Below are 26425 nucleotides of genomic sequence, written 5' to 3'. Positions count from 1 at the left end.
TTACGTGTTCTTAAAATTTGTTAAGATCGGTCAGCCTCGGCTTTTTTTTGCATAATTCAACTGTTTGCAAAAATAAGAATTATTTTAACTATTTTTACCTGAGAGTAACTGATAAGTCTTATGTGGAAGAAACGCGCGTCGGGCGTATCAACATTATAAGCCTGGTACAATTGATACCTATTTACACCACTTGTTCGATGCCACTGCTGGTGGACGATGGTAATTTTCTACCTTGTTCGCTCTACCCACCTGTAGGAGTGGGCATGCAATTTCTTTTGTTTAATCTAAAGACTTACAAGTACAATCACTTAAAAAAAAGCAGATAAGCATTTGTAATCAACATTTAAAAAAAAAAGAGATTATAGCTAGATTGGGCACTTCGATGAAAGGACATATAATACACATATGCTTACGGTGCTGTTTACACCGATGATAAACCGAAGTAAGAAGAAAAGTACCGATCACAGTTGTGGAAGTGGTAATGTTGACAACGACTCTGGGTTTACCATAAATGCAATACAAGGTCCTGGGATAAATATAAAATAAAGAATGAAAGGAATAAGAATTTTAAAGTCCATGTGCAAGTATGCGTTAAAATAACAAAGAGTGTATATCGGTCAAGGATGGTCCTCACTTGTGTGGGAGTTTTCAATGTTTATATTGAAAATAGTTCCTGTTTACCAGCTGATGTTACTAGACTATATCAATTATAAAGGATTGTTATGATTGGAATTTCTGATATAACTCAGAATTATACTCGGATTCATTTTTTTTTAAGTTTGACTGGGTGTAATATCCTAGTGTATTTTCTTTCTCTATAGTCTCACAATAGATTTGTTGTTGTAGCATCAAATGTACCAATATTAATACTGAATTCGAACCAGTGATTGACATATTTGATCTAAAAAGTTGATATTTTTCATTTTAATTGTAGATTATAAAGAGAGTTTATGAAGCAACACTATCGCAACATCTTCTCTCTTTAAGTTATATCGAACTTATATACCAATCTAACCAATTACAATAGCGCCATTTCCGCTATACAGTGGATATTTTAAAGCAATGCGGTAAAATCAGAATTGAATGTATTGTTATATTAAAATTTCTGTTTGCTACTTTTGACTTGCTTCACTACAGAGCTTATTTCCACGTTAGAAAGAACAGCTGCGTAGACATGGGTAGAAAATATTACACACCAAGCAGATAAATGCACCCGTAAACGACAGAATAAGACATATCTGAAAAAATATGCAAACCACAAGGACCAGTCACCGAATAGTCTGTGGTATTTATCTTTTCTTGGTGAATTAAATATAACAAAAAAGACTGAATAAAATGAAAACATGAAATTAATCTTCTATAATTTATTTATTTTCTCACATTTTAAACAGCTATGTGTATACGTTTCAATGTTTCTACTCAATTTATTTCATCTTCCACCTCCTTTGTTACAATATCTCTTCTTTCCAAGTCATCTCTGGATTTTTTATATTTTTAACAAAACAATTTGGGAAACAAATTAAAATTATTATCAGATTCAAAAGAAACAGTTAGGCTATGTTTAGATACACACATGACCAAAATAAATCATCAAAATTATCATGTATAGGTCATCTAAAATGATCAGTGGGTTTAACTGTACGGCTTTATGAAAAATGACCAATTTTGGAGCTGTCTAAAGTTTTGACAACTTTATCAAAGTATATCCATAGTATTTCAACCTACTAAACAAATACAAATGAAAAGTAATTTATCAAATGGCAACATTAAAAGCTCAAACACAAACATATCTCCGCTTCCGGTATGGCGGTGAATCAATTTTTTTACTGAGAAACAAAATTACCAATGGCTAAGAAGAACACATCTTAATGATATTATAATAAGTATAAGCAATGTCCAACAAACTTTTTTATAGTGTGGCAAGAGGGGTGAGACCCGGTATTTACACATTATGGAGCAAATGTGAACTCAATGTGCACAAATTTCCCCACGCTGTTTTCAAAGGATTTCACACGATAGACCAAGCAGTGGCATTCCTTATTGCCGGTAATGCATTTCAGAATTGTCATATTATTCCCGTCTTTGACGATACAGAGACAACAAAATATCCCATAGATTATGAACACGAATGTAAAAACCCACCATGCTCTGTTGACACAATTGATGTCTCAATTATCAATGAAAATGAGGACAATGATGAAAATAATAATGATGCATGCAGTACTAAAAATACTACACCTCAAGACCAAATAGAGAAAGATAATTTCACTGATAGCACAATTCACACACAAGATATATTTATACAATCATAGGATACTGTCCCTAAAGAAATAAAATCACAAAGTGAATCTCTCGAAATCAACAAAATAGCATGCACACAGTTGTGCAATGACAATCAAAACGCTTTTATGATACAATGCTGTAAATGCCAACTGTGGACTCACTACAAGTGTACTCGCCTACCAGTTTATCAAATATATCTATTAACTAGTACCTCAAGGCGGTTTAATTGTGAAACATGTACAACTGTCCCACCATCTTTTTTAGAAAAGTGTAAAGGCTCATTCGTACAAATACAGGGCCAGGGAGATGATAAAGAAATAAACAGGCATTCAGACACTACAGAAAATGATAGAACACTTGAATTACTAGACAGAATAGAAAACAGTGTGGTGGACGCTATTACAAAAACACATGAAAAAAATCAAGATGATATGATTATCCAACTAAAATTAGATTTACAAAATGAGAGAAATCACAAGGAGCATATGAGTGAAATCTCCAAGAAATTTGAAGAAGTTAAAGGCACAATTTCCACCGCCTCAAGTGAAATAAAATCTGAAATTAAGAGCATAATGAAAGAGGGGTATGACAAAGTCTCAACAAAAACAATAAACCAGATAAGAGACTTTACAGAAAAACTCAACAAGAATGTAAACGAAAATATATCAAAAACTCTGCAAAATAAAATAGATCCCATTGCAGAAACTTTGCAGAAAATTAATGAAAACTCTATTACTGCTACAAAGGCCTTGGAAGTTACAGGCACAAAATTATCTGACAACACACGCACAAACAGGGAAATAACAAAAACACTGAGAACATAGCTAAAACTCTCAATTTGGATAAACAGTATCCAAGTGCAAATAGTTCAAACAATCCAGCGAAAAGGTTATCTACTCATTCTGAAGGAAGCATTCCAAATATCGAAGTTTCAAACAGATTTTCGCCAATCGCAGATGTAGACGAAAGAGGACAAACAAGAAACTCTCAATTTCAACATGAAAGTTCTTATGTACCAGAAACAAAGAAAGCACTCATTTTAGGCAATTCTCATGTTCGATATATAAGATTAGACAATTTTCTACAAGGATGTACAGTTCATAAATATACAAGTTACTCTATGTCAGAAATGGAAGAAAAATTACATGAATTGGACACAGATTATGATTGTATATTTTTTCATGTATATACAAATGATATTAGAGCTGAAACTCCAGATGTTTTCATTCAAAAACTTGAATTATTTTGTCAAAAGCTTAAAGATCATTGTTCTTTTGCTAAATTAATTATCTCTCTTCCTTTTTTGTCAGTGAAGGATTCAGACCTGAATCAAAAGATACTTCAGAGTAATATTTTAACTCAATACAAATTTTTAAAGAGTTCTGAAGTACTTATTTGTGAAAATTCTGTTTTTTCTAGTAGAGATCAAGCAATTAGAAGATTTTTTATTTCTGATGGACTTCATTTGTCCAAACAGGGAACCAGTTTGTTTATAACAAACATGAAATTCTGGCTCAGAAAAGCTTTGAATATTAAGATTGAAAAGAGTAAGCATTCTTACAGAAATTTGAATGTACAAAACCATTATGATAGTTCTCAAACTCACTATGTAGGGTCAAGGTCAAATGGTAGATATATGTATGACACACATGATAGATATAATAATAGGGAATTCACACATGACAGATACAATAGAGAATTTACTAATGCAGGACATAATGCATACTGGTAATCAATATTCAAGCTACATGTATAATGGGTCTGGGTAGAACAATCATGAATAGAACAAAAAGGTGCATTTTCTATGTTTTATATTCAAGATATGAATATATAAAGTGTTTAAAGAATCACATGTTGAAATTAAATTTTATTCTTTACTATTTGTTTTGCATACTTTTAGGTGTTTATTGTCATGACTGTACTGATTGACTGTTATATTTAGAAAGGATATTCACTTAAAACTAAAAACACAAATTTTGCCAAAAAATGTTAATTTGAAAATTAAGCAAGTTTGGTAATACATGTATAATGATAAATGTTATAACTCATAAGAACTTTAAGAAAGATAGTCTATGAAAGTATTTCAATAAGTGAAAAGCTTAGATGTGAAGAGTAAGAAATTTCAAATTTCAAAAAATATTTCTTTGATGATTATCAGTACTAGTACAGTCAGACAAGTCAATATATATAAGATTACAAGAGTTATCTTTCTTATCACATGTTATATAGTTGTAATTGTTCTTGTTGGCCATTGGTATATATTTTTCTTTGTACATAGTATTAGTATAAAAACTTTGTGTCAAGTATAAAAAATGTGTATATTCACAAAGAAATCGAAATTACATATCAGTTGCTGGAATATAAATGGTTTTAAAAGTAAAGGGTACAATAAATATCAGGACTTTAGATTTTTAAGAGAAATAGAAACAAAGGATATTGTTTGTTTATTGGAGACACATTGTACCCAGGAGGAATCATTAGTTATTAATGGGTTTAACTCAGTCCATTTATCAAGAGCAAAATCCAAAAAGTCCAATAAAATATCGGGAGGAATTTCAGTTTTTGTAAAATCAAACTTGAAAGCTGGGGTAAAATTTTTAGAACACAAAACTAATGATTATATATGGTTAAAACTTTGTAGCACATTTTTCAGCACAACTGAGGATATATATCTTTGTTTTATTTATAATCCACCCTCTAATTCTTCTTACACGCAATCTCTAGATGAAGACATTTTTGACATTTTGGAAACAGATATTGAGAAATATTCAAAAAGTGGAAGTATAATTTTAGCAGGAGATTTAAATTCTAGAACAGGTACTAAACAACCAGATTTTATTGAGGGGGATAATAGAAATGATGTAAACCAGATTTTTAATAACTTTGATCCAGATATAAATGTACCTGTACGTTACAGTATGGACGAAACTATCTCGTCTAGGGGTAAATTTTTAAATGATATCTGTATTGAAACAGGTCTTAGAATTTTAAATGGACGAACTACTGGAGACTCTATTGGCCAATTAACATGCTATACTCCAAATGGATGTAGTGTTGTAGATTATTTTATTGTATCAGAAAATTTATTATCAAAAGTATGTTTTTTTAAAGTCCATAACTTATTGGGCGATCTCTCTGATCATTGTCAAATTTCTGTGTTATTGAACATACATTGTAAAATAAAAGGAGATACATGTCAAACTCAGATGTCTCTTAAAAGTTATAAATGGAATGAGAACTCTACTGAATTATTTCAGGAAGCATTATCTTCAGGCAGTATGCAACAAAACATTTTGAATTTTAATAAAACTGAATACCATTCTGATATAAATAACATGATTAAAGATGTTAATACTATATTCTATGAAGCTGCAAATTTATCACTAAAACAAAAGCCTACTAAAAAATCAACAAGCAAGTTAAAACAAAATGTAAAGAAAAAAACCAATTGGTTAGATGCTTTATTATCTAAATTAAAAAATAACTTAAATGACAAAGAAAAATTATTACAAAAATATCCTTTTGATCCAGTAATACGGTCATCTTTTTTCAGTGTCTATTAAAACATTACAGAAAAACAAGGAAGAAAAAAATAAGGGATTTTCGACAAGATTTAATAGATAAATTAGATAATTTAAAAGACAATAATCCAAGTCAATATTGGGCACTGCTTCATGAGTTATCAGATACAAATAGGGAGAATACCACATCTGATGTGTCAACAGATGCTTGGTTTTCTTATTTTAAAAATTTAAATGAAAAAGACACTAATGCATCCTGTGATTATTTAAAAGATAAGCTAAAAGACATGGAAAGTGAAAAATTTTTTACTGAACTTGATAATTTGATTTCAAAAGCAGAAATAGAAAAGGCGATTAGTACACTAAAAAATAAAAAAGCCAGTGGTTTTGACTCAATTTTAAATGAAATGTTAAAGTACAGTCAAATATATTTAGTTTCTTGTTTTCAAAAATTGTTTAATAGTATCTTAATCTCAGGAAATTTTCCAAAAATTTGGGCAAAAGGATATATAGTTCCTTTATTTAAAAGTGGTTCAAAAGATGATCCTTCAAATTATAGAGGAATTACCATTGGAAGTTGTTTAGGCAAGTTATTTGTGAAAATTGTAAACATTCGTTTAGAGAAATTTTTGGCAAGTAGAAATATTATTAAACCAGAACAAATTGGTTTCTGTAAAGGCAAGCGCACCAGTGATCATCATTTAGTTTTGAGAACTCTTATAGAAAAGTATACTCAACAAGGCAATAAAAAATTCTTTACATTCTTAATCATGATGGACTTTTTTATAAACTGAGAAATATTGGAGTCAGTGATTTATTTAATAACATTCTAAAAGATATGTATAATAATACTGAACTTTGTGTAAAGGTAAACAAATATTCTATGACTGAAAACTTTACATCTAACATAGGAGTCAAACAAGGGGATAATTTAAGCCCCACTTTATTTAAAATTTTTATAAATGATATTCTTGACTCTTTTGATGAGACATGTAAACCTGCTATTTTAAATTCCTTACACCTTAATTGCTTATTGTATGCAGATGACTTAGTATTGATGTCAGAAACAGCTGATGGTCTACAGAGGTGTATTGATAAACTATATAATTACTGTGATAAATGGGGGCTCCAAATAAATATAAAGAAAACTAAATCAGAAGTATTTAATACAACAGGAAAACTAGATGAACAAATATTTAATATTAATAATATACCTATTGAAAGGGCTAGGGGCTATAAATATTTAGGAATTTATGTAAGCGCAAGTGGAAGCTTTACAGAGGCTAAAGAAGATTTATATAAAAGGGGATTGAAAGCTTTATTTAAATATAAAAAAAGTTTTAACTTATATAAACCTAAAATTAACACACTTTCACATATATTTGATCATACTGTGAAACCTGTGTTGTTATATGGGAGTGAAATATGGGGATCTTCAGTAATAAATAAACTAAATAAAAATGAACATAATCTTTTTAAACTATGCAAGGACATGAAACAAGAAAGTGTTCACGTCAAATTCTGTAAATTTTCTTTGGGTTTAGGTAAAAAATCTACAAATATAGCTGTATTGGGTGAAATGGGAAGATTTCCCTTATTTCTTGAGGTAATTTTAAATATGTTTAGATATTATAAATATATATTAAAGTCTGATTATATCCTTCTCTCTGAAGCCCTGAATGTCTCTAGATCACTAAATTGTTTAAACAAAAATAGTTGGTATAGTTGTATTGCTATTCTTATGAAATATCTTGATATAGATCTTAAACTTATTAAAAATTCAAAGATGGATTTAAAATCACTAATTTATCGGAAATTAAAACAGAAATATTCTTGTATTTGGAAATCTGAACTTTATAATGATAGACAAAATAAACAGCATGGAAATAAACTAAGAACTTACAGATTATTTAAAGAAAATATTTATATGGAAAAATACTTATTAATTTTGAATGAGGATGAAAGGCGACTGCTCACTAAGTTTAGAGTCAGTGCACATAAATTAGAAATTGAAAGAGGCAGATATGTGGGGCTTCGAGTGGAGGATAGAATATGTAAATTATGTAACACTGAAGTTGAAGATGAAATTCATTTTCTTCTTCAGTGTCCTGTTTTAGAAAATAAAAGATCTGAATATATAGATTACTTAAATAAGGTTATCAAAAACTTTAAAAGCCTCCCAAATAAATCAAAATTAATATGGTTAATGTCATCTGAGGATAATGTTATAATTAAAAAAGTAAGTTTATTATTGTGTACTTTATTCAAAGAGAGAAAATCAATTCTAGATACAGTTTAGTCACCGGTAGTTTGTCCATCTATATTATATTGTAAAACTATATATATATATATATATATTCATCTATTTTGCAGGTATTATTTAGGTGAAAAAAACTTGACTTTGTTTAATTGTTAAATAATCAATGTAATCAATATGTAATCACTTGTATGAAATTGAACTTAATTGTACTGCTCAAATTATTGGGCGTCATAATTGACAATAAAAAACTTTGTATTTGTATTTGTATTATACATGCTGGCATTGACTTTCAAATATTCGGCTTTGAGCATTCTTGGTGGAGTTTAATCCAGAAAAGTGTTTCGGATGCATGACAATTATGTTGTTTTAATTATTTTTACAGCACTGAGAAGATAACTCTGCTAGCATATTATTAGTCCCGAGGGTATCAACATTTCGGTACTGAGATGATCTGTAAAAAAAACTAACTAGAATTGGCCGTTGATAAATTTGGAAATTATGCAGAATCTTAAGTTTTAACTTACTCATGCAAAGTCGGCCTTAGATGGCTTTTGTTATTTCAGAAGGTTATGTTTGGTTAATACTCGTAAACGTTTTGGGTACTACAAAGCATTGGCTTTCAAATATTCGGCGGTGAGCGTTTCTTGTGAAGGTAAATTCAGAAAACTGCTTCGGTCGCATGCAATTTATAACGTGTTGTTTTCATTTGTTTACAGCATATGTAAGTCGATACCTCTGCTGGTTGACAATCAACCTCGAGAGTATTATCGGCTCAGTATCTTAAATTGCCAGTTAGTAAATTTTTGAAAAATACTGAAACTAAGGTTTCAACACCCTCAGGCAAAGTTGGCCTTACATGGATTCTGTTATTCATTTCATGTTTTTCAATGTTTTGTTAATAGCATTTAAAAGTATTCAGTCCTTATTCATCCTTGGCTTTTAATATTCGGCTATTAACTTTTCGTTATGAAGATGGATTCAGAACAGTACTTAAAAGCATGAAACATATATAAGAACATCGTGTTGTTTTCATTTTTTTTAAACGAATTAAAAGAAACTGTCATATTCCTGAATCGGTAAAGTTCTTCTTTGTGTAGAAAATGTTGGTTAGCTAAATCCCATTTCACTCCATAAAAGTTGAATCACAGTTGTTTCTTTGTTTAAACCTTACTACCAGCTATCGGTATTGCATATTTCATAAGTAACACATATCAACATCTGATGTTTACAATATTGTAATATCAAATGTAAAGCAATGGCAATAGAACACAGACAGGAAGCTATTGTACATAAAAGCAAAATAAATGACTTTAATCGCAATCAGAAAGCCATATTCTTTTGTGTCTGTCGTAATAATAGGCTCCAGTCTGTAATTAACAATCACGTCATTCACGTGTATGTTATATTCATGAACACAACTTTCAGTTTGGTCTCCCTCCTTTTGTGCATGTGCGGCATGCAATATTGTACATATAGCAGTTGTTTTTGAAGTTGCTATGATTGGCGAATTGGCAAGTTATTCACCACCGCCAATACTCGAAAAAAGAAACTTGAACGGCAGCATCACTTCAAATATAAAACATGCACTGCAAACGATTTTTAAGTAATAACTTCATATTTTGGCTTTTTATGCAAATTTGCAAAAACGTTAGTCTCATTTCGAGAAAAAAAAGTTTGCAGAACACATGTAGAAGTTTATAACAATACTGTCCGACGGATGCAACTATTTTGTTTTTAAATTGTATACAAAATGAAGAATATATTTATATATAAGAATTAATTATATATACTTGTAAAAGAGTGACGAAAGATACCAGAGGGACTGTCAAACGCATAAATCGAAAATAAACTGACAACGCCATGGCTAAAAATGAAAAGGACAATCAGACAAACAATAGTTCACATGACATAATATAGAAAATTAAAGAATAAACAACACGAACCCCACCAAAAACCAGGGGTGATCTCAGGTGCTACGGAAGGGTAAGCAGATCCTGCTCCAAATGTGGCACTCGTCGTAAGGAACATATCAGATATCATTTGGGAAACGTAAAACAGTTACAAATACAATAAACGTTTCTTATAATCTAACAGTTAGCTATATAATTTAACAACATCATGTCGATGAGTTTATCCGTCAAAGTGTTTTACCAAAAATTTAAGAAGATCCTTTCATCTTGGAACAAAGAATTACTTGACACAATTACCAGTACCGAGGAGGAGTAAACCTCTAACTGACAACAGTAAGAGCTAAGTAGGATAAAGTCGATGTCGAACACATTTACTGCAGATTAAGGAAATTTGTATTTGTATAAATATATTTAAAACCAATGGCTTTATAAAGATGAAGAAAACCCCTTTGAAATATGCATATTTGTTAGTTGTATCTGTTTACAAATCTATACTCAATACATGCGGTCATTAAAAAATCATCACATTTCAAGGTTACATCTGTTCACATAAACTGTGAATATTAATTAAATTCCTGATTTTGTTTAACTACTAGAAATTGGGGTTTCAAAGTAAATAAGCGGTGTTTGACTAAATCCATCAGAACAAGTTACAATTAACTTTTCCGGAGTTGTCAATGGGAGATAATTCTATTTTAAAAGCAATATTTTCCGATTTTAAATTGTTCATTTTTCTTAATGGAAAGCTTGATCTACGTTATCTGTTTACTGTTACTAATGAATGAAATACATATTTTTAATAAATTATCTTTTTTACAAGTAAATATATACTTTATACGTGTTTAAAAGTTACTATCTTATGTGAACAAGGTGTAATTTAATTTTGCATAGCACTCCAGGGCTTCGGTAACTAAAAAATAAGTGACGATTTTCAAAAATATTTATTCTTAACAAGCACATACAATTTATATAATTGGACACGCATGATCATCCTGATGAATATTTCAAAACATCTTTACTGAAAATAGCGTGTCTAATGCATGCACAATTGTTTTTCTCAGAATTATTGTGCAAAACTGTATTCATAATTAATTGTAAATATATAACAATAAGTGAAAGACACTTTATATAAATGTACCATTTATCTATTTAGATAGTGCTGATTGAAGTTCAAAGTCATTTGGGACTACTGCTTTCCATAGATAACTTGGCTGAATTGATTTGCGTAATCTCTGTAAAAATAAACATATGATCAGTTAGTTGCAAAAATGGCGACAACCGTTCAAAATGGTACATTTATTCTAAAATGCATACATAAATGATTTCGAAAATATCATGTACCTGTAAAGTCAGCTCGTGTTGACTTTCTAGGTCCGACGAATTTAAAGTTTCTTATAATTTCGGTAAAAAGTCGTTTTAATTATCGAGAATTAATATGATTATTACTTTGGGAAATAGGGATAAATATTGTATAAGTCATTTATGATTTATTGTTTATATAAATTTTGGTATCAAAGCTTTATCAGAAAGGACATGTCAACCATTTGCAAAAACATATTGTAATTTTACAATGATGCCGACGTTTCCATAAATAGTTCACATGATTCTTATTTATGCCCTAGTCCCACTATACAACGATCACACCACACTCACTGCGATCTAAAATTAATTAAGATCGTGGTGGGGTCGCGGTATGGAAATGTAAATTTTCTTTGTTTTCACGATGATACTACGTCCTTTTTACGCTTCTATAACGATCCCTCTACGATTATACCTCGTTTTCACCACACCTTTTCCACGATTATCAGGATCTTACCACGCGCATCTCATTCTCACTACGACTATACCACGAGTTATCCAATTGCAACACTATCTAGCCATGCTTCTACTGCGATTATAGCATGTTCTTATCACGATAATACTAAGTTCATTCTGCGATTTTGCTACGTTCTCAGCAATAACGTCAATATCGTGTTCGGTACCAATATTGTTTCTTTTCTGCGATTTTTGATTAATACGTAATTTTTTTCGGAAAAAATACAGTCATGCCACCAAAATCTACGACAACACATGGGCGTGGGGGTAGGGGTAGAGGCAGAGGCAGAACAAACTCTGATAGTAACGAATCCTGAACCAGCATAGATGTAGGACCGACCAATCCAACCTAAATTACAACATACCGTATAGCGGGTTATTTTCGCGGATGTAAACTTTCGCGATTTTCATTGATTAAGGTATACGAAATATTTTGGCGGTTATTATTTTGGCGGATTCTAAACTTTTATCAATACCTTTGCATGTGCACTTTTAAATTGGCGGATTTTAATTTGGCGATTTTGTTCTATCCGTGTAAATAAGCGAAAATTAACACCCCGCGAAAATAACCCGCTATACGGTATTGCTGGTTTATCAAGCTCGAATGACGATATTTTAGTGAATGATAGCAGAGATGTCACATATATGTCAAGCATTGTTGAGCCGTTAGAAAAATGAACAAGGGATCCTTATTACATACAGACAAACAAGAGATATTTAATATTTTATGTGAAAATGTCAATGAGAATGATGGTCGTAATATGAACGTATTCGGCTCGTAAGAAGAGAGTGATGAGGACGGCATGGGCGTTCTAGAAAAGCTAGGTGTAAACGTGGTATAGTCGTCGTGGAAGCGCACTTGGATCGCGGTGAGAATGTAATGGTCGTAGTTAGGTCATAAAAATGTCGATGTGAGATCAAAGCACAATCTCTCCGAATAGTTCGCTCTCACTGCGCTTCTATTACGACCTGATTTCGCCAAGAAGCACCACAATTGTCTTGCACATGTTCAAAGTTGGTCACGCTCATCATGATCTTGAAGAAATCACCACGATCGTAATACGACTTTACTGCGATCTACACGATCGCACTACGATCGTCAACATTTTTATGCAGATCGTAGTGTGATCGTGGCCTCTTGGGACTGCGTATAACATAACCTGACATAGATTACATCAATCTTGCGTTCATCTATTTTGTCATTTGAAGTTTGTCTACTATCAGGTAAAGTCACGTTGATAAGAACTATTTGTTTCAATGCTCACCGTTATCGATTTAGTCGTCGAACTCTTTCATTTTGAAAGCTACTAATGAGTCTACAGTAGATGTTTTTTTTAAACTTATAAGCCTTTTTGAAGTTTAATTTGTATCTGTAAAATTGTTTTGATGGCGATGCCTGAACGAAAATTAATTTTAATTCCTTAGCTTTGTTATGCATATTAACACACGGATAAAGACATAATATGATGTATAACAAGGATAAAACAACATTTGCGGTGCTAGTTAATTCATTTCACATATATGCTTTAAGGAGACACAACTTTTCTTAAAATAATAACAGAAACAGAAATGTCCCAAAATGGCGAGTTTCCTACGAAAAACAATTTTTTTTAGAAGAATATATCAATATAAAATTAGAAGTAATTATACCTGAATAAAACTTCCTCTTTGTTTCCACACAGTGTAAATCATGGGCGGCAAAATTATAAATATAGGGACCATACCCAAGATCCATCCGAATGCAATAGACCATGACGGATATGGTATTTCGCCATACTTAATGGTTTTAAGTTGAAAAACCATTATTACCCAAATTATCTGAAAATAACAAACATTGTATTTGTAATAATAAGATATGTTGTCCTACAGCATTGATGAGGTAAAAATAGGGAGAGGGCAGCGCTATTATGACCGGATTTTGGAAATACATTAATACAGCTCTCTTTCGTATAATATATGTTTTGCTATCACAATTGAATGTAGATTTTACATAAAGAGCAACATTGCTGGTGCATATTCTACTAGTGTATTACATGTTTGTAATAAAAATATAGGGTTTTGCAGATACAATAACCACATAGTGATCTATTCATACTCTTCACCGGGGCAAATAACATGTTTTTGTACCCCGTGTTGATGTCATAAGCCTTCTGAACAATAATGATATTCAAATGTCATGTAAGATCTGCCATACTACGAACTTTATGAATTGTCGGTGTTTGATACTCGGTAAAACGAACCAATACAGGTAAATGACAGACATGTGAATACGAACCGTCAGTAATGGTGGGGTGACAAATAACCAAAAGAATTTCCATATCTTTGATGGTTGCTTGCCTAACATCATTTCAATGTCTTTACTAAGTCTTCTGACACCTGTAAAAATCAAATATTCAAGTGATGTTGAAGTGATGCTTTTGAAAAAAAAAATATAAAGCTTTATTTCTAATAAATAGCGTGCATGCCATGTATATGCATTCATATTATTCAACAAAGTTTTATATCGAAATTATGTTAATTGGTTGTGCACGTAATACTTCAGGGAGATAACTGTACAAAAGGCTGAACGTTTTAAACAAATTCTTATGTTGAGTAAAAATTAAGCTTCTCAATGATCAAAATTCGTGATATATTCAAGGATTTGTTTTTAGATAACGTGTTATTTTCAAAATGTACATTTTTGTAGAAAATTAAACAAGTCAAATTAATTTTAATAAAAAATTAAACAAGTCAAATTAATTTTAATAAAAAATTAAACAAGTCAAATTATGTTAATCAAGGTGTTCGGTACCACATTAAGTCCTCTAAAGATTTTACCATAGATATAGATGATCACAATGCTCTCAAGCAACATTATAAACATTCTAGGTATACTTGATAAATACCAGTCAACAAGCTGCAAGACGTACATACCACCCTTTAAATAGAAAATAACATTCATCCCCAAAAATATAGATACCAATATGTCAGGTCATGTTTTGTAAATACATAAAATACCTACTAAAGTACTTATTCTATCAGAATAAAATATAACTTGAGTATACTGGCTTCATTTGTATATGAACAAAATAAAGTTTACAGTTTGCAGTCTATAATGTCTCATAAAAGATGTTTGACTTGAACCTGTATTTTTTATTTTGTAATCGATTATAGCAATTCCAATCTTGACTTGTCCTGGATTTCAACAAATAAGAAAAATTGATAAATGAGTAAATGAATGTTTATATCAGTTAGAAGACAGGAAATATCTCTCTTTATGGATCAAATTTCCTAATTCCCTTTTTTTTTTTATAGATGTAAACACGTTTCAAATATCCGCGTTAAATAATACATTAACTGGTAAAAACTAAGTTAAAGTGGATGATTAACACTATCTCACCTGAGTTGTGTAAATTAAAGTAGTTAAAAATCCTAATAAACATATAGACATTGTGACAAGTGTCCTCTTGGATGCTGATAAATTCGGGAACGTGTCGAACATACCACCACCAATTACCTGTACTACCACTACCTGTCCAGAAAAAATGCTCCATTGTCAATTAAGAATAAGTTTGAATCGATCAAATTTCACAATTGCCATAAGAATCAACAAAATTTACGTTCCCCTGATGTATAAACGTGTGTATTATATATAATTTCCTCGAATCTGAACTTCCGAATAAGACTGGTAACCAAGTTTGACAATGTACTTAAATGAGTAACACGATGAGAGCTTCGTGTAGAAGGGAACTGCTTTCCGTCCAAGAGCACATGATATTACCCGACGTTTTTAGTGGGGTTTATATTTCACATTCTTAAGAGTTTCTTTGTTGAGTTTTGTATACTGTTGTTATCTGTTGGTCCTTTTTTATTTTTTGTCATGGAGTTAATGATTTATTTTCGACTAATTAGTGTGACTGAATGTCATTTTGCCATCTTTCCCCACTCTTTTAATGAAGCTCATATTTTCTAGAGTTTGAAACAAACCATAGAATTGGTATGATTGCAAGTGAGATAACTATCCTCCAAAGACTCAATGATGTAGAAGTACGTAACTGTTATCGTTTATTGTAATTAAATTCTGGACATGAAGGAATCATAGATACTTGTGTTAAATGTATTTAACGTACAAAGACATGTACAAAACCACATGACGCAGTATATGTCTGTTGTGCACAAAGAAGCTAATACTACTACTAGTAGTAAAATGTATCCTGTACTAAATATATCATACTACTTACATATTATGTTATTGTTCATCCAATATACCCAAAGTACTTACTAAACTGTTGGTTCCTATCATGAATAACAAAAGGAAAAACAATGCAGACCATATCTGTGGAAATGGTAACGTGGCTAGGGCGTCTGGGTATACGACGAAAGCTATTCCCGGTCCTTGAATTCCATCATGAAAAGAGGTATTAAAATCGACATATTCAAAAAATATTATTAGTAAGCGTTACATTGTCTTTGGAAATACTTGGAAGAAGATCATTAATTCTTAAAAACTTTTGAATGCATTTTGTTATCGCCAATTAGTAACTACTGACATCATGAAAACTATTAATACAGCTGACATCGTAGAACATTACCATAGAATAATCAATAGTAGCACTTGTGAGTTCGATCAAATTAAAGTGGTTTAATAAGAGATACATATTATAATTTGGCTGCTTTAACCAGTTCTTGTTTTATTGACACTTAGTTTGCAGATTTTAATGCTTTATTTAAGTTTTGAATTTTAGTATGCCTGTCAAATGGCACGCTATGTATTGCTTTCTCAAGAGTATGTGAGTGTTGTTTGAGGTACAATACAACAATTGGATATTTGGATCAACCAAGTTTTTAATCTTTATTTATGCAATCATGGAAGGAAAATACCAGGACAGCCAAAAACACCAGAAAATGAAATATCCCTTATATGATTGTAGGCTGGATTAATACTAAGATGTCTCTCAAACCAACCTCTGTAAGTGGTTCCCTGACTTCATAAGGTCCGTATGTTACAGTAAATTCTTATTATGTCCCTTTAGTTCCCTTAATTCGTTTTGTAAGTCGTTTTGTATTAGACTTCATATATTGGGGTATTAGCATTCATGGTGAAAGTACTTCAGGAAAAGCACTTTATACACTTCATAAAGTATTTTTTTTATATGCTTTACCTTGTTTGACAACCATATCAATGTCTAGATTCGCTGCTGCAGCTGTGTAACCCAGTGTTGAAAATATGACACATCCTGCAAAGATGCTCGTAAAAGCATCAACAAATGGAAGAATCATAGCATCTCTGAAAAGTAAGAATTTACGTTGTTTTACCATTTGTTTTATAATTAGCCTCGATGCTAATTTTGCTCAAACTCATTTTGATTAAGTTCAAATTCAATTTGCCTTTCATTTTTGTGTTCCTACTACTACCAAGTGATTCGGTCATGTATATTTTCTTGTTGATGCAAGTGTTTTAAAAAAGCAAAGCTGAAGTCAACACTTTGAAAGACATCTTGACGTGATCATGACATTTATAAACATTATTGAATTTCTGCGTTTAATTTGAACAATAACATGTTCCACATTTATCGTAGTCGTTAGTTTCTAGTTGACGACTATCATCGGCTGCGACTTATTGACGATTTTTTTGCATGAAATGAGCACAACAGATGTCATCGGTAAAAAGACCTGTTTCTCTTTAGAGAACATAAATTTCCGCCCACTTATATTAGTTGACCGCTGTGTGTCCTATCCTTTTTTTCTTTAAATCATGGTGTTGCCTGTTTTTCATTTAACTCCTTTTTTTATTGCATCATTATGGTGTATTCTTTCTTATTTTTTTACCAAATAAAAGCAATTATTACAATTAATTACCGTAAGAGGAACCTTCTACATTGGTTATATGATAACAAAGAGCTAATCAAATAGTAAAAAGGACGGAAGTTAAATACAATACATTTGTTCTAAGTAGGCGGCAAAATAATAATACACTGACTTACGAAAACGTTTGAGCCAAAAACATATTTATATTTGATCGTAGAATGATTGCTAATCTCCGATATAAATTATATACCTTTGACAATTGTTCTTAAAACGATTATGACTTGACAGTGTCAACAGTTCACCTATTCCAAGACTTGACGAATAAAAGACTTGAACAGCAGCATCGCTCCAAACCTGATGTAAACATTTATATTTTATAACAACTGTATTTAAGTTGTTACATTTTATATATGAAAATTCAACTGAAACTCAATTGAAAAGAATAAGAGATATGATATATGACTGCGTGTTATTGTTGAATGTAGGATATTAACCTTTAATAGTTGTTAATATCATTCGTTCTTTTGCCTCTAGTGGAAAGTTGTTTCATTATTGAGCAAACTCATTCTTGATTATGATGTAATTGACTTTGCAATCATTGTAAAAAGGACATAACACTATGCATAGTTGATTGGTACTGAGGGTTTTTACTCACTTACTAAATAATTAACATAGCTTGGGGACAAATCATATTTATATAATAATAACTTTTTAAACAAATTGTTATTTTCAACTTAAAAGAATATGTGATATCTGATTTAAATGGAGGTAAATACTTTAGCACTTTGGTTTAACGCCAAAAGGTAACTATTACAGTACGTAAATGTCATGTTGGGATAGGAAGAATATGTTGATGTGATATACAATGTAATAAAATCCCAGTTGGGGATCGAACCAGAGAGACAACCGAGCTACCACATTACCACTTAGGCGGTAACTTAATTATGATTAAGAAAAAATGTGTGGTGAATATAAGACTATATATCGTATATTAAGGTTATTTACAGAGAATTTCTTAAGATCCTGCCATCTTGGTATGAAGAAGTATTTAATACCGTCTAAAGCACCAGGAAGAAGAAGCCCTCTGATTAGTAGTATCAGCAAAAAAACATACGGGAGAGTTGACGCAAACAACATGAACTATAAAAATGAAATTAAAAGATTCCTACAATATATCTCAGAATACAAACACAATAATTAACACATATATAACAAACATTTATAACAACATATATATTTATAATTAATTTGTAGAAGTATGAAAATATACCTTAAACACGCTAATTAATACACTAAAAACTTCTATTAGATTTAGATTTTGAATAGAAATACTCAATATTTTGCTTAACAAATTACCTTCATCAGGCATGTGCATCTCTCAAGGTGAAATCGGATTATATATCTGACGTTATAAAATATCTGTTTTGCTGTTTTGTGTTGTTTAAATCTAATTTGAACTTTTGACTTCATACTGTCAACAATCACATTGTATCATGGCATTAATATTTTTCTTTTTTTTTAATCAAATTTTACGGTTAACATCCGTGATGGCTTTTAATGACATTGAAAAGATGTAAAAGAACAACACGACGGATGCTATATGTAATATAACTCCCTATGTTGATGAGGTTCGTGTTACTATTGTAGACCGCTGTTAATCTATTGTATTATCTTCTTTTTTTATGATACTGCCAATAATTCGAGCCAGAGCGGTTGTTGTTTGGTGCTGTGTTAGATATTCGTACTGCGTTAATTGTTTTGCCTTTAGTTTTCTCGTTTAAATTGTTTTACATTTGTTATTTCGGGGTATTTTTTAGCTGACCATGCGATATGTGCTTAGCTTATTGTTAAAGCTATACGGCGAACTATAGTTGTGATTTCTGTGTCATTTGGTATCTTGTAGAGAGTTGTCTAATCGACGATCATACCACATCTTCGTTTTATGAATAAAGTAGGGGCGCCATACTAATATGTATTTATTATTCTGACAAAGGGGAACGATGCATATATTTTCTTCAAGCAGCAATGTTCAAAAGTCATACCACCTAAACTGACTTTATAGATTTATTACAAAATACAGATGCTACGACAGTCCAATCTAATTAAAATATAGAAATCAGAGATCTATATTTTGATTAGATTGACGACAGTTAACATTGAACTGTTGAATACATGAGGCTACCTTAAAGGGAATATCTTTCTTCTTTATGTTTAGAAATAATATAAACATGCTGAAAACTTTCGGGTAGAATAAATGATTGAAAATTAGCAAAACCAACATCTAATTGATTGCGAAGAAGACAATCTTAACATTTCCATATCATTCTGTAGGTTTGTGTCAGTGCATATTTCTTTTAGAATAATTCTTTATTTTAATGCTAGCAAAATGAAAAAGAAACAAAAAACATCGATATGGATGAAAAACTGGTTTACTAGCCTTTCCTGAAGACTTGATGCCTTTTATTAAAGCCAGGATCACTACAGTCCATGTTCCTAGGGAACATAATACTAACTCCCATCTCAGTATTCCAATGTTGTTTATGCTAGACGTTAGTCCCAGTACACGGTTTCTAAATACAAGAAAAGATATTATTGCTTTTAAACAGTTATTGAATATTAATTCATCTACGTTTATGCTTTAAAAATTATTTTTGCATATGCAAACAGTTTACACCTTTTCGAAACAGTTATTAAAAGAAGATTTGAACTAGTTATACGTACTCCCAGAATTCTTCGGAACTCGTATAAGCTTCCACGTGCACACTGCCATTATTAAACTGAGTTATGTTACTAAAGGTAACAGTACTATTCATCGCGTCCCCTTCAGAAAATGATCTTATATAACAGTCTTGTGTATTCCAAGTGTTGTTGCACGATGTCCAAGGCAAAGGCGACAGAAAGGAATTTCCAAGATAAAATAATGTCCATGATATGACTGTCGAATAATAAGAAGCTGAAATTACGCACATTAGAATAATTCCATATCCTATACCTGCAAATAGAAGGACATTTATCATTTAGACAAAAAATTAGAGATAAACTAACTTTAACGATCAGTGCATTATTTTGTAAAAGATCTTGCCTAAATAAAAGAAAACAACTGATTTTTTTCTCTCATTTATGATTTGACCGGCATTGTTTATTATCCAATTCAAATTTCATCTTTTAGTCAAATATCCTGAGTACATTTATAGATCTCACAAAAAAATCTCAATTTTCAACACTTTTTGATTTCCATTATTTAAAAGGAATCATCAACATTACATAATGGTCAGGTAATCCCTAAGTATTCGTTTACCTTTAAACAAAGGACAACACAAAAACAATCTCCCTGGTCCAAGGCTGGAATACTGAGCAATTGAAAACTCCATAAACATAAGCGGCATTGCCATGGCAAACATAAATATGAAATATGGTATCAAAAACGCTCCTGTATATAAAAAATATATAGTACACATTTCATGGAACATTTTTACATCGTTCAAACATTAAATGACAAGCAAATTATCCTTATCAACGTAACCTTCGGGTGATTTTTTCATTATATTTTTTTCGGATTATAGCTTTATAAAGAGGAAAATTTCGTTATGAAAGCAATTGACCATTAATTTCTTTTTCATGAAACTACAAGTTGATTTTCATGATTATAATCATTATTAACATAACGTATTGTACATTCTTTTCTTTCAACGAGTATTTTTAAAAAACAAACTTTCCACCTAGAATTAAGCTCATATTGTTTGTATTTATTCAGATATTTACTGTTTCATAATAATGTATAAACTATGTTTGAAGTTTTAACTCGGGTAAGCATCAAATTAACTTTTTCCTTTAAACATGCTTTTCATATTTCCAAATGGCATATCTCTCTTAGATATACCAGTTTGAAATATTCTAAACTCAACCATTCAAATGCTATTACACTGTACAGTTTTTATATTGGCCTATTATAAAAAATCTTTAAAAGCAATACAACACGTAATAGATTTTGTCGATCTGCTCCTGATGAGAATCTTTAGAAATCAGAGGTTAACTGTCGCGGTCACACATGTACAACTGGTTAAAATAACTACATGTGACTTTTTATATTGGCTCATGACAATCTTTAAAACAACAGAAACACGTTATACACTTTGTAGATCTGTTCCTGATGAGAAGAATTTATAGGTTAACGGTTGCGGACATATATGTACAACTGCTGAAATTTACTACCACGGTGATACTGGTAATAGAGTAGCATTAGAATGACGTTGACGATGAATATGACCTATTTGTGTTGATGCTTTTCAATATTAAATGGATTTATTGGTTCATAGTAATAATAAAAAAAAATATCGCGTAATAATAATGCTCACCTCCGCCATTTTTAAAGCAGATATATGGAAATCTCCAAACATTGCCTAATCCAACCATTGACCCAATACACGAGAAGACAAATTCAAACCAGCTACCCCAGGTTTCGCGATTCAATTTAGGTTCTGGCATATTTGCTGATTCTCTACGTAACTCCCTGTAAATAATTCTGTAAGTCTTGAGTCACATCTTATGAGAGGAAGTACACATGATGTCAATTTTGATGTTTCTTGACGCGATAATAGAAAGCAAGATCCTATTTTTGTTGTGAACAGATTCTTACCATTTCAGTCTGTTTAGTTAAAAAAATAAGATGTAGCTTATATCGCCTCATTCCCACAATTACAGTCACTTAAATCATCTCAGATCCAGAATTTACTAATATGACAAACAAGACAATTTAAATCTTTAAATTATCCATTTCCCCACCAATTAACAGCAACATACCAACTTCACCTGCTTATGGGATATACATTACCCAAATCGTTCGGTTTTCTAGAGCTTACAGAATAATTTAAAAAAAAAAAACGTCACTAGTGTCTGAGCAGAAAATTTATAAACCATGGACAGATAATATGTCAAAGAACCTCTCGTCCTTTTTTTCAAAAAGTTCATCGGAAGATACGAGACCTTGTTGATAGTCCCGCGTCATCTTCACAAATAATACAGGTGTAATACCACCATTGATTTTCCCCCATACGTCTTTGTTAAATTTGCACTTTTCAATAAATTGTGCAGAATTTATCTTTGTTTCAAATAAAGAAATACTTGGCATGAGTAAAGTTTTATCGTGTCCAGTTCTATAGAAAAAGTTTCACATACCATTTCATTGCATGTAAGAAAATAACCATCATTGGAAGTTAACCAATCAAATTTCTCCCCTTATTCTATCTGTGTACAAGGTTTAGTCACCGTGTAACCTCAAGATTACAAAATTTTCTATAGAAATCACAAATAAAAAAATGGTGTTTTGAAATACCCAAGACATATGTTTATGACACAGAAATAGTTTTACTGCAATAAAATGAAGGTTTAATTACCTACAACGGTCAAATTCAAGGGAATATTTTTTTAGACCTACTTTCGTATGCAACCGGATGTGACGTACCATGATTTGGTGTTATTACACCTGAAGAAGACTTTTTTGTTCAATAAACTGAATGTGACTTTTCCCTTTGTAATACTGGTTATTTCAAGCATTTCTGTCAAGTTTTGTCATAATCAGTTCAATAGTTTGAAAAAAATCTAGTATATTGAAAGACGACATCTACAGCGATTCGAGCACAATTTCTTCGACAAATCCAAACAAAGCCGCATCAAGATAAAATAGAATGTGGACCAATAAATGATCAAATATCTATCTTATCTGCCTACGAACAGTTGAAAATGATACACAAGATGATTTTAGGAAGATAAAATACCACTAATAAACCTCTTTGTCTTCTGTATAAGGTATCTTTGGGTAAATTTATACCTCTCATTTCCTCAAAATTTCAACTTTTCAGGCCAATAAATAAAAATATTGGGGTAACTTTCACTCATTTATGGTAGAAATGTTATAAGAAATAAGTAATTGAAGCATTTGCAGAATGAACAATCCATATAAAAGTTTACTGTCTCCATGGAGGTTTCAATAAGTCCTTACGTAAAAAATAAATTTACGCCGCGTTCCAAAGAGGGACATAAAAGGCTTCTCTTTTAGTGAATAACTTGTCGTTACAACATTAAAAAAAATTCATCTACTTATAACTACATATTTATTTAAGTATTACCTAGGAAAATGTTATATATAGCAAAATATAAGAATTAAGGAGAAAAAGCCCACCCCCTCCAAAAAAATAATATATGCACTTAGTATGGCTTGTTCTGTCAACTGAATATTCATGGTACAGTCCTATTTCAAGAGAATTTTCTCATAAAATGTGTTTTGGAGACTCAATCCACTCAGAATATTTCATTTGTTGTATTATTTCACTTAAATGGCAAGAAATTTTAACTCATGAGATTACTCACAAGGCCATAGGTGCATGTACAGCTTCCCATATTAGGTGTAGTACCACCATTGCTTTCCCCTATTAGTCTTTGTTAAATTTGCACTTTTCAAAAAATTGTGCAGAATTTATCTTTGTTTCAAATAAAGAAATACTTGGCATGAGTAAAGTTTTATCCTGTCCAGTTCTATGGAAAAAGTTTCACATAACATTTCATTGCATATACGAAAATAACCATCATTGGAAGTTAACCAATCAAATTTTTCCCCTTATTCTATCTGTGTACAAGGTTTAGTCACCATATAACCTCAAGATTACAAAATTTTCTATAGAAATCACAAATAAAAAAATGATGTTTTGAAATACCCAAGACATATGTTTATGACACAGGAATAGTTTTACTGCAATAAAATATAGGTTTAATTACCTACAACGGTAAAATTCAAGGGATTATTTTTTTAGACCTACTTTCGTATGCAACCGGATGTGACATACCATGATTTGGTGGTATTACACCTACAGGATGGTCTTGAAGAATAGCTTCTAGGTACTGACGTTGTGTATAATCTGTATTACGTGTAATAGTGTTCTTTTATGTGTCCTTGTAAATAAAAACTTTTTACTGTTTAGTCTTTTTTTGATTATATCCATTAGGTGTAGCTCGGTAATTATAAACCCCGATGGTGTTTTGCTATTGTATATTTGTGTACTCTTGACTTTCGGTTTAGCTAGTGTGTTTGTTTATATGCTTTTTTGTTTTTCTTTGTTGATATATTTGTTTGCTTTATTGATTTTAAGGTCGTGACACATGCCCCTACTTTTGACATTTTTGCCAATTTTGTCTGTATGTGTTGATCCCCCTTATTATCAATGAAATGGAATTTTATGCGCCTGTCATACAAACGAGAGGTTTAGCTAGCTATAACTTGTTATAGCTTGTTGTTCGGCGTGAGCCAAGGCTCCGTGTTGAAGGCCGTACTTTAACCTATAATGGTTTAATTTTTAAATTGTTATTTGGATGGAGAGTTGTCTCATTGGCACTCACACCACATCTTCCTATATATATAAGACCACATTTGATTCACAATTTTCTACACAAAAAATGCATGTACCAAGTCAAAAGTATGACAGTTTTTATCCACTCGATTGCTTTGTTTGACTTTTGATTTTGCCATTTGATTTATGTCCTGTTTTTAATCTTATTACTTTCAATACCAGAAGTAATTTTTCAATAAAAATTTGCTTAAACGCTGATGTATCACTTAAAACTTATCTCGCGTTGCATGTACAAACGCCATTTTTTTTTCAGTATTGAACCAGTCTACGATTGAAAAAGAGAGGTAAATTGTTTGTGTGCAATAACAAATCGGTGATTGTAAATAGACTATTGTGTAGTAAGATTAACAACAGACGCATGATTGTCAAATAGTGTTCATGATATTAAGCTTTAAATGGTCTAAATCAAAAGAGTTGTGAAAAAGTAGTTTTCTATTTCAACCACATTACACAAGAAATCGTTTTGGCATTGAATGCTTCTTTTTAAAAAATTTATTTTGGAGGACAAACAGATTGGTATGTCCAGGGAGAGAAACGTGTGACTTGGATGGAAAGCTGTCTCTTCGGCTACCATACCTCATCTATATCTTTCAAACAACTTTTAAAATATATATCGAATAACAAAATAAATGCTGCGATAACGTCTTTCAGTAAATACTTAGTTATATCACGTTATAAGTGTTTAACCATCAACTCACCTTTAACAGTCTTTTTCTCGACTAAACAGAATTTAACCCCATATTATCATTGCATATATTCATGTCCTTGCATTAATTATGATCGTACTTGAATATGACCATTGAGAATTAATTTGTAATACATTTTAAATACTATATAGATATATATATATATGTAAGCCTCAAATCTATGTCCGGCCTCAAATCTATGTCCTTTCCGCAAATCTATGTCCTTTTAGATAAAATAATAATAATAATAATAATAATCTATTTTATTATTGTGTCACATATTGATTGACATACATATCATACAACAATATTAAAACATACATAGAACAATCAATACCCAGCCATATCAGTTGGCTTATGAGACACATTGCACAACATATATATACATTTTCTAAAAAATCCAACGATACCTTTAAATACTGTATTTTTAAAACTAACAACTATGATTTAAGAGTATTTTCAACATGATGAATAAAACTTAAGTAAAAATAATTAAAAATGTTTCGTAAAAAATATTTACTTTGCATACATCTAAAACTTCACACATATATGTGAAAATATTTACATTAAGATATTAAGGGGGGGAAAATCAACTGATTTGCATTTGTCCTTTCCGAAAATCCATGTCCTTTTAGATATTGCGTCATAGACGTCCCAAATCTATGTCCTTTATTGTCTCAAATATATGTCCTTTATTGTCTCAAATCTATGTCCTTTCCGCAATTCTATGTTTTTTTAATATTGCGTCATAGACGTTCCAAAT

General features: G+C 31.1%; 1 protein-coding gene across 1 annotated transcript; it reads right to left on the bottom strand.

The window, feature by feature from the left end:
• Window positions 1–11008: 11008 nt before the first annotated feature.
• LOC134711451 (sodium- and chloride-dependent glycine transporter 2-like) lies at window positions 11009–25791 on the bottom strand. The gene is made up of 14 exons (XM_063572044.1): window positions 25675–25791; window positions 21932–22086; window positions 20875–21006; window positions 20298–20568; window positions 20014–20146; window positions 18582–18716; window positions 17827–17930; window positions 16931–17055; window positions 16051–16163; window positions 15169–15300; window positions 14607–14706; window positions 14065–14165; window positions 13440–13607; window positions 11009–11206 (listed from the first exon to the last, which is right to left on the bottom strand). The coding sequence occupies exons 2-14, from the start codon at window positions 22059–22061 to the stop codon at window positions 11120–11122; spliced, it is 1731 nt and encodes a 576-aa protein (XP_063428114.1). The 5' UTR covers window positions 22062–22086; window positions 25675–25791; the 3' UTR covers window positions 11009–11119.
• Window positions 25792–26425: the final 634 nt, after the last annotated feature.

This window comes from Mytilus trossulus, chromosome 3 (genome assembly GCF_036588685.1).
Source record: "Mytilus trossulus isolate FHL-02 chromosome 3, PNRI_Mtr1.1.1.hap1, whole genome shotgun sequence".
NCBI lineage: Eukaryota > Metazoa > Mollusca > Bivalvia > Mytilida > Mytilidae > Mytilus > Mytilus trossulus.
The sequence above is the reverse complement of the archived record's forward strand: the minus strand, read 5'-3'. Positions and strand labels throughout refer to the sequence as shown.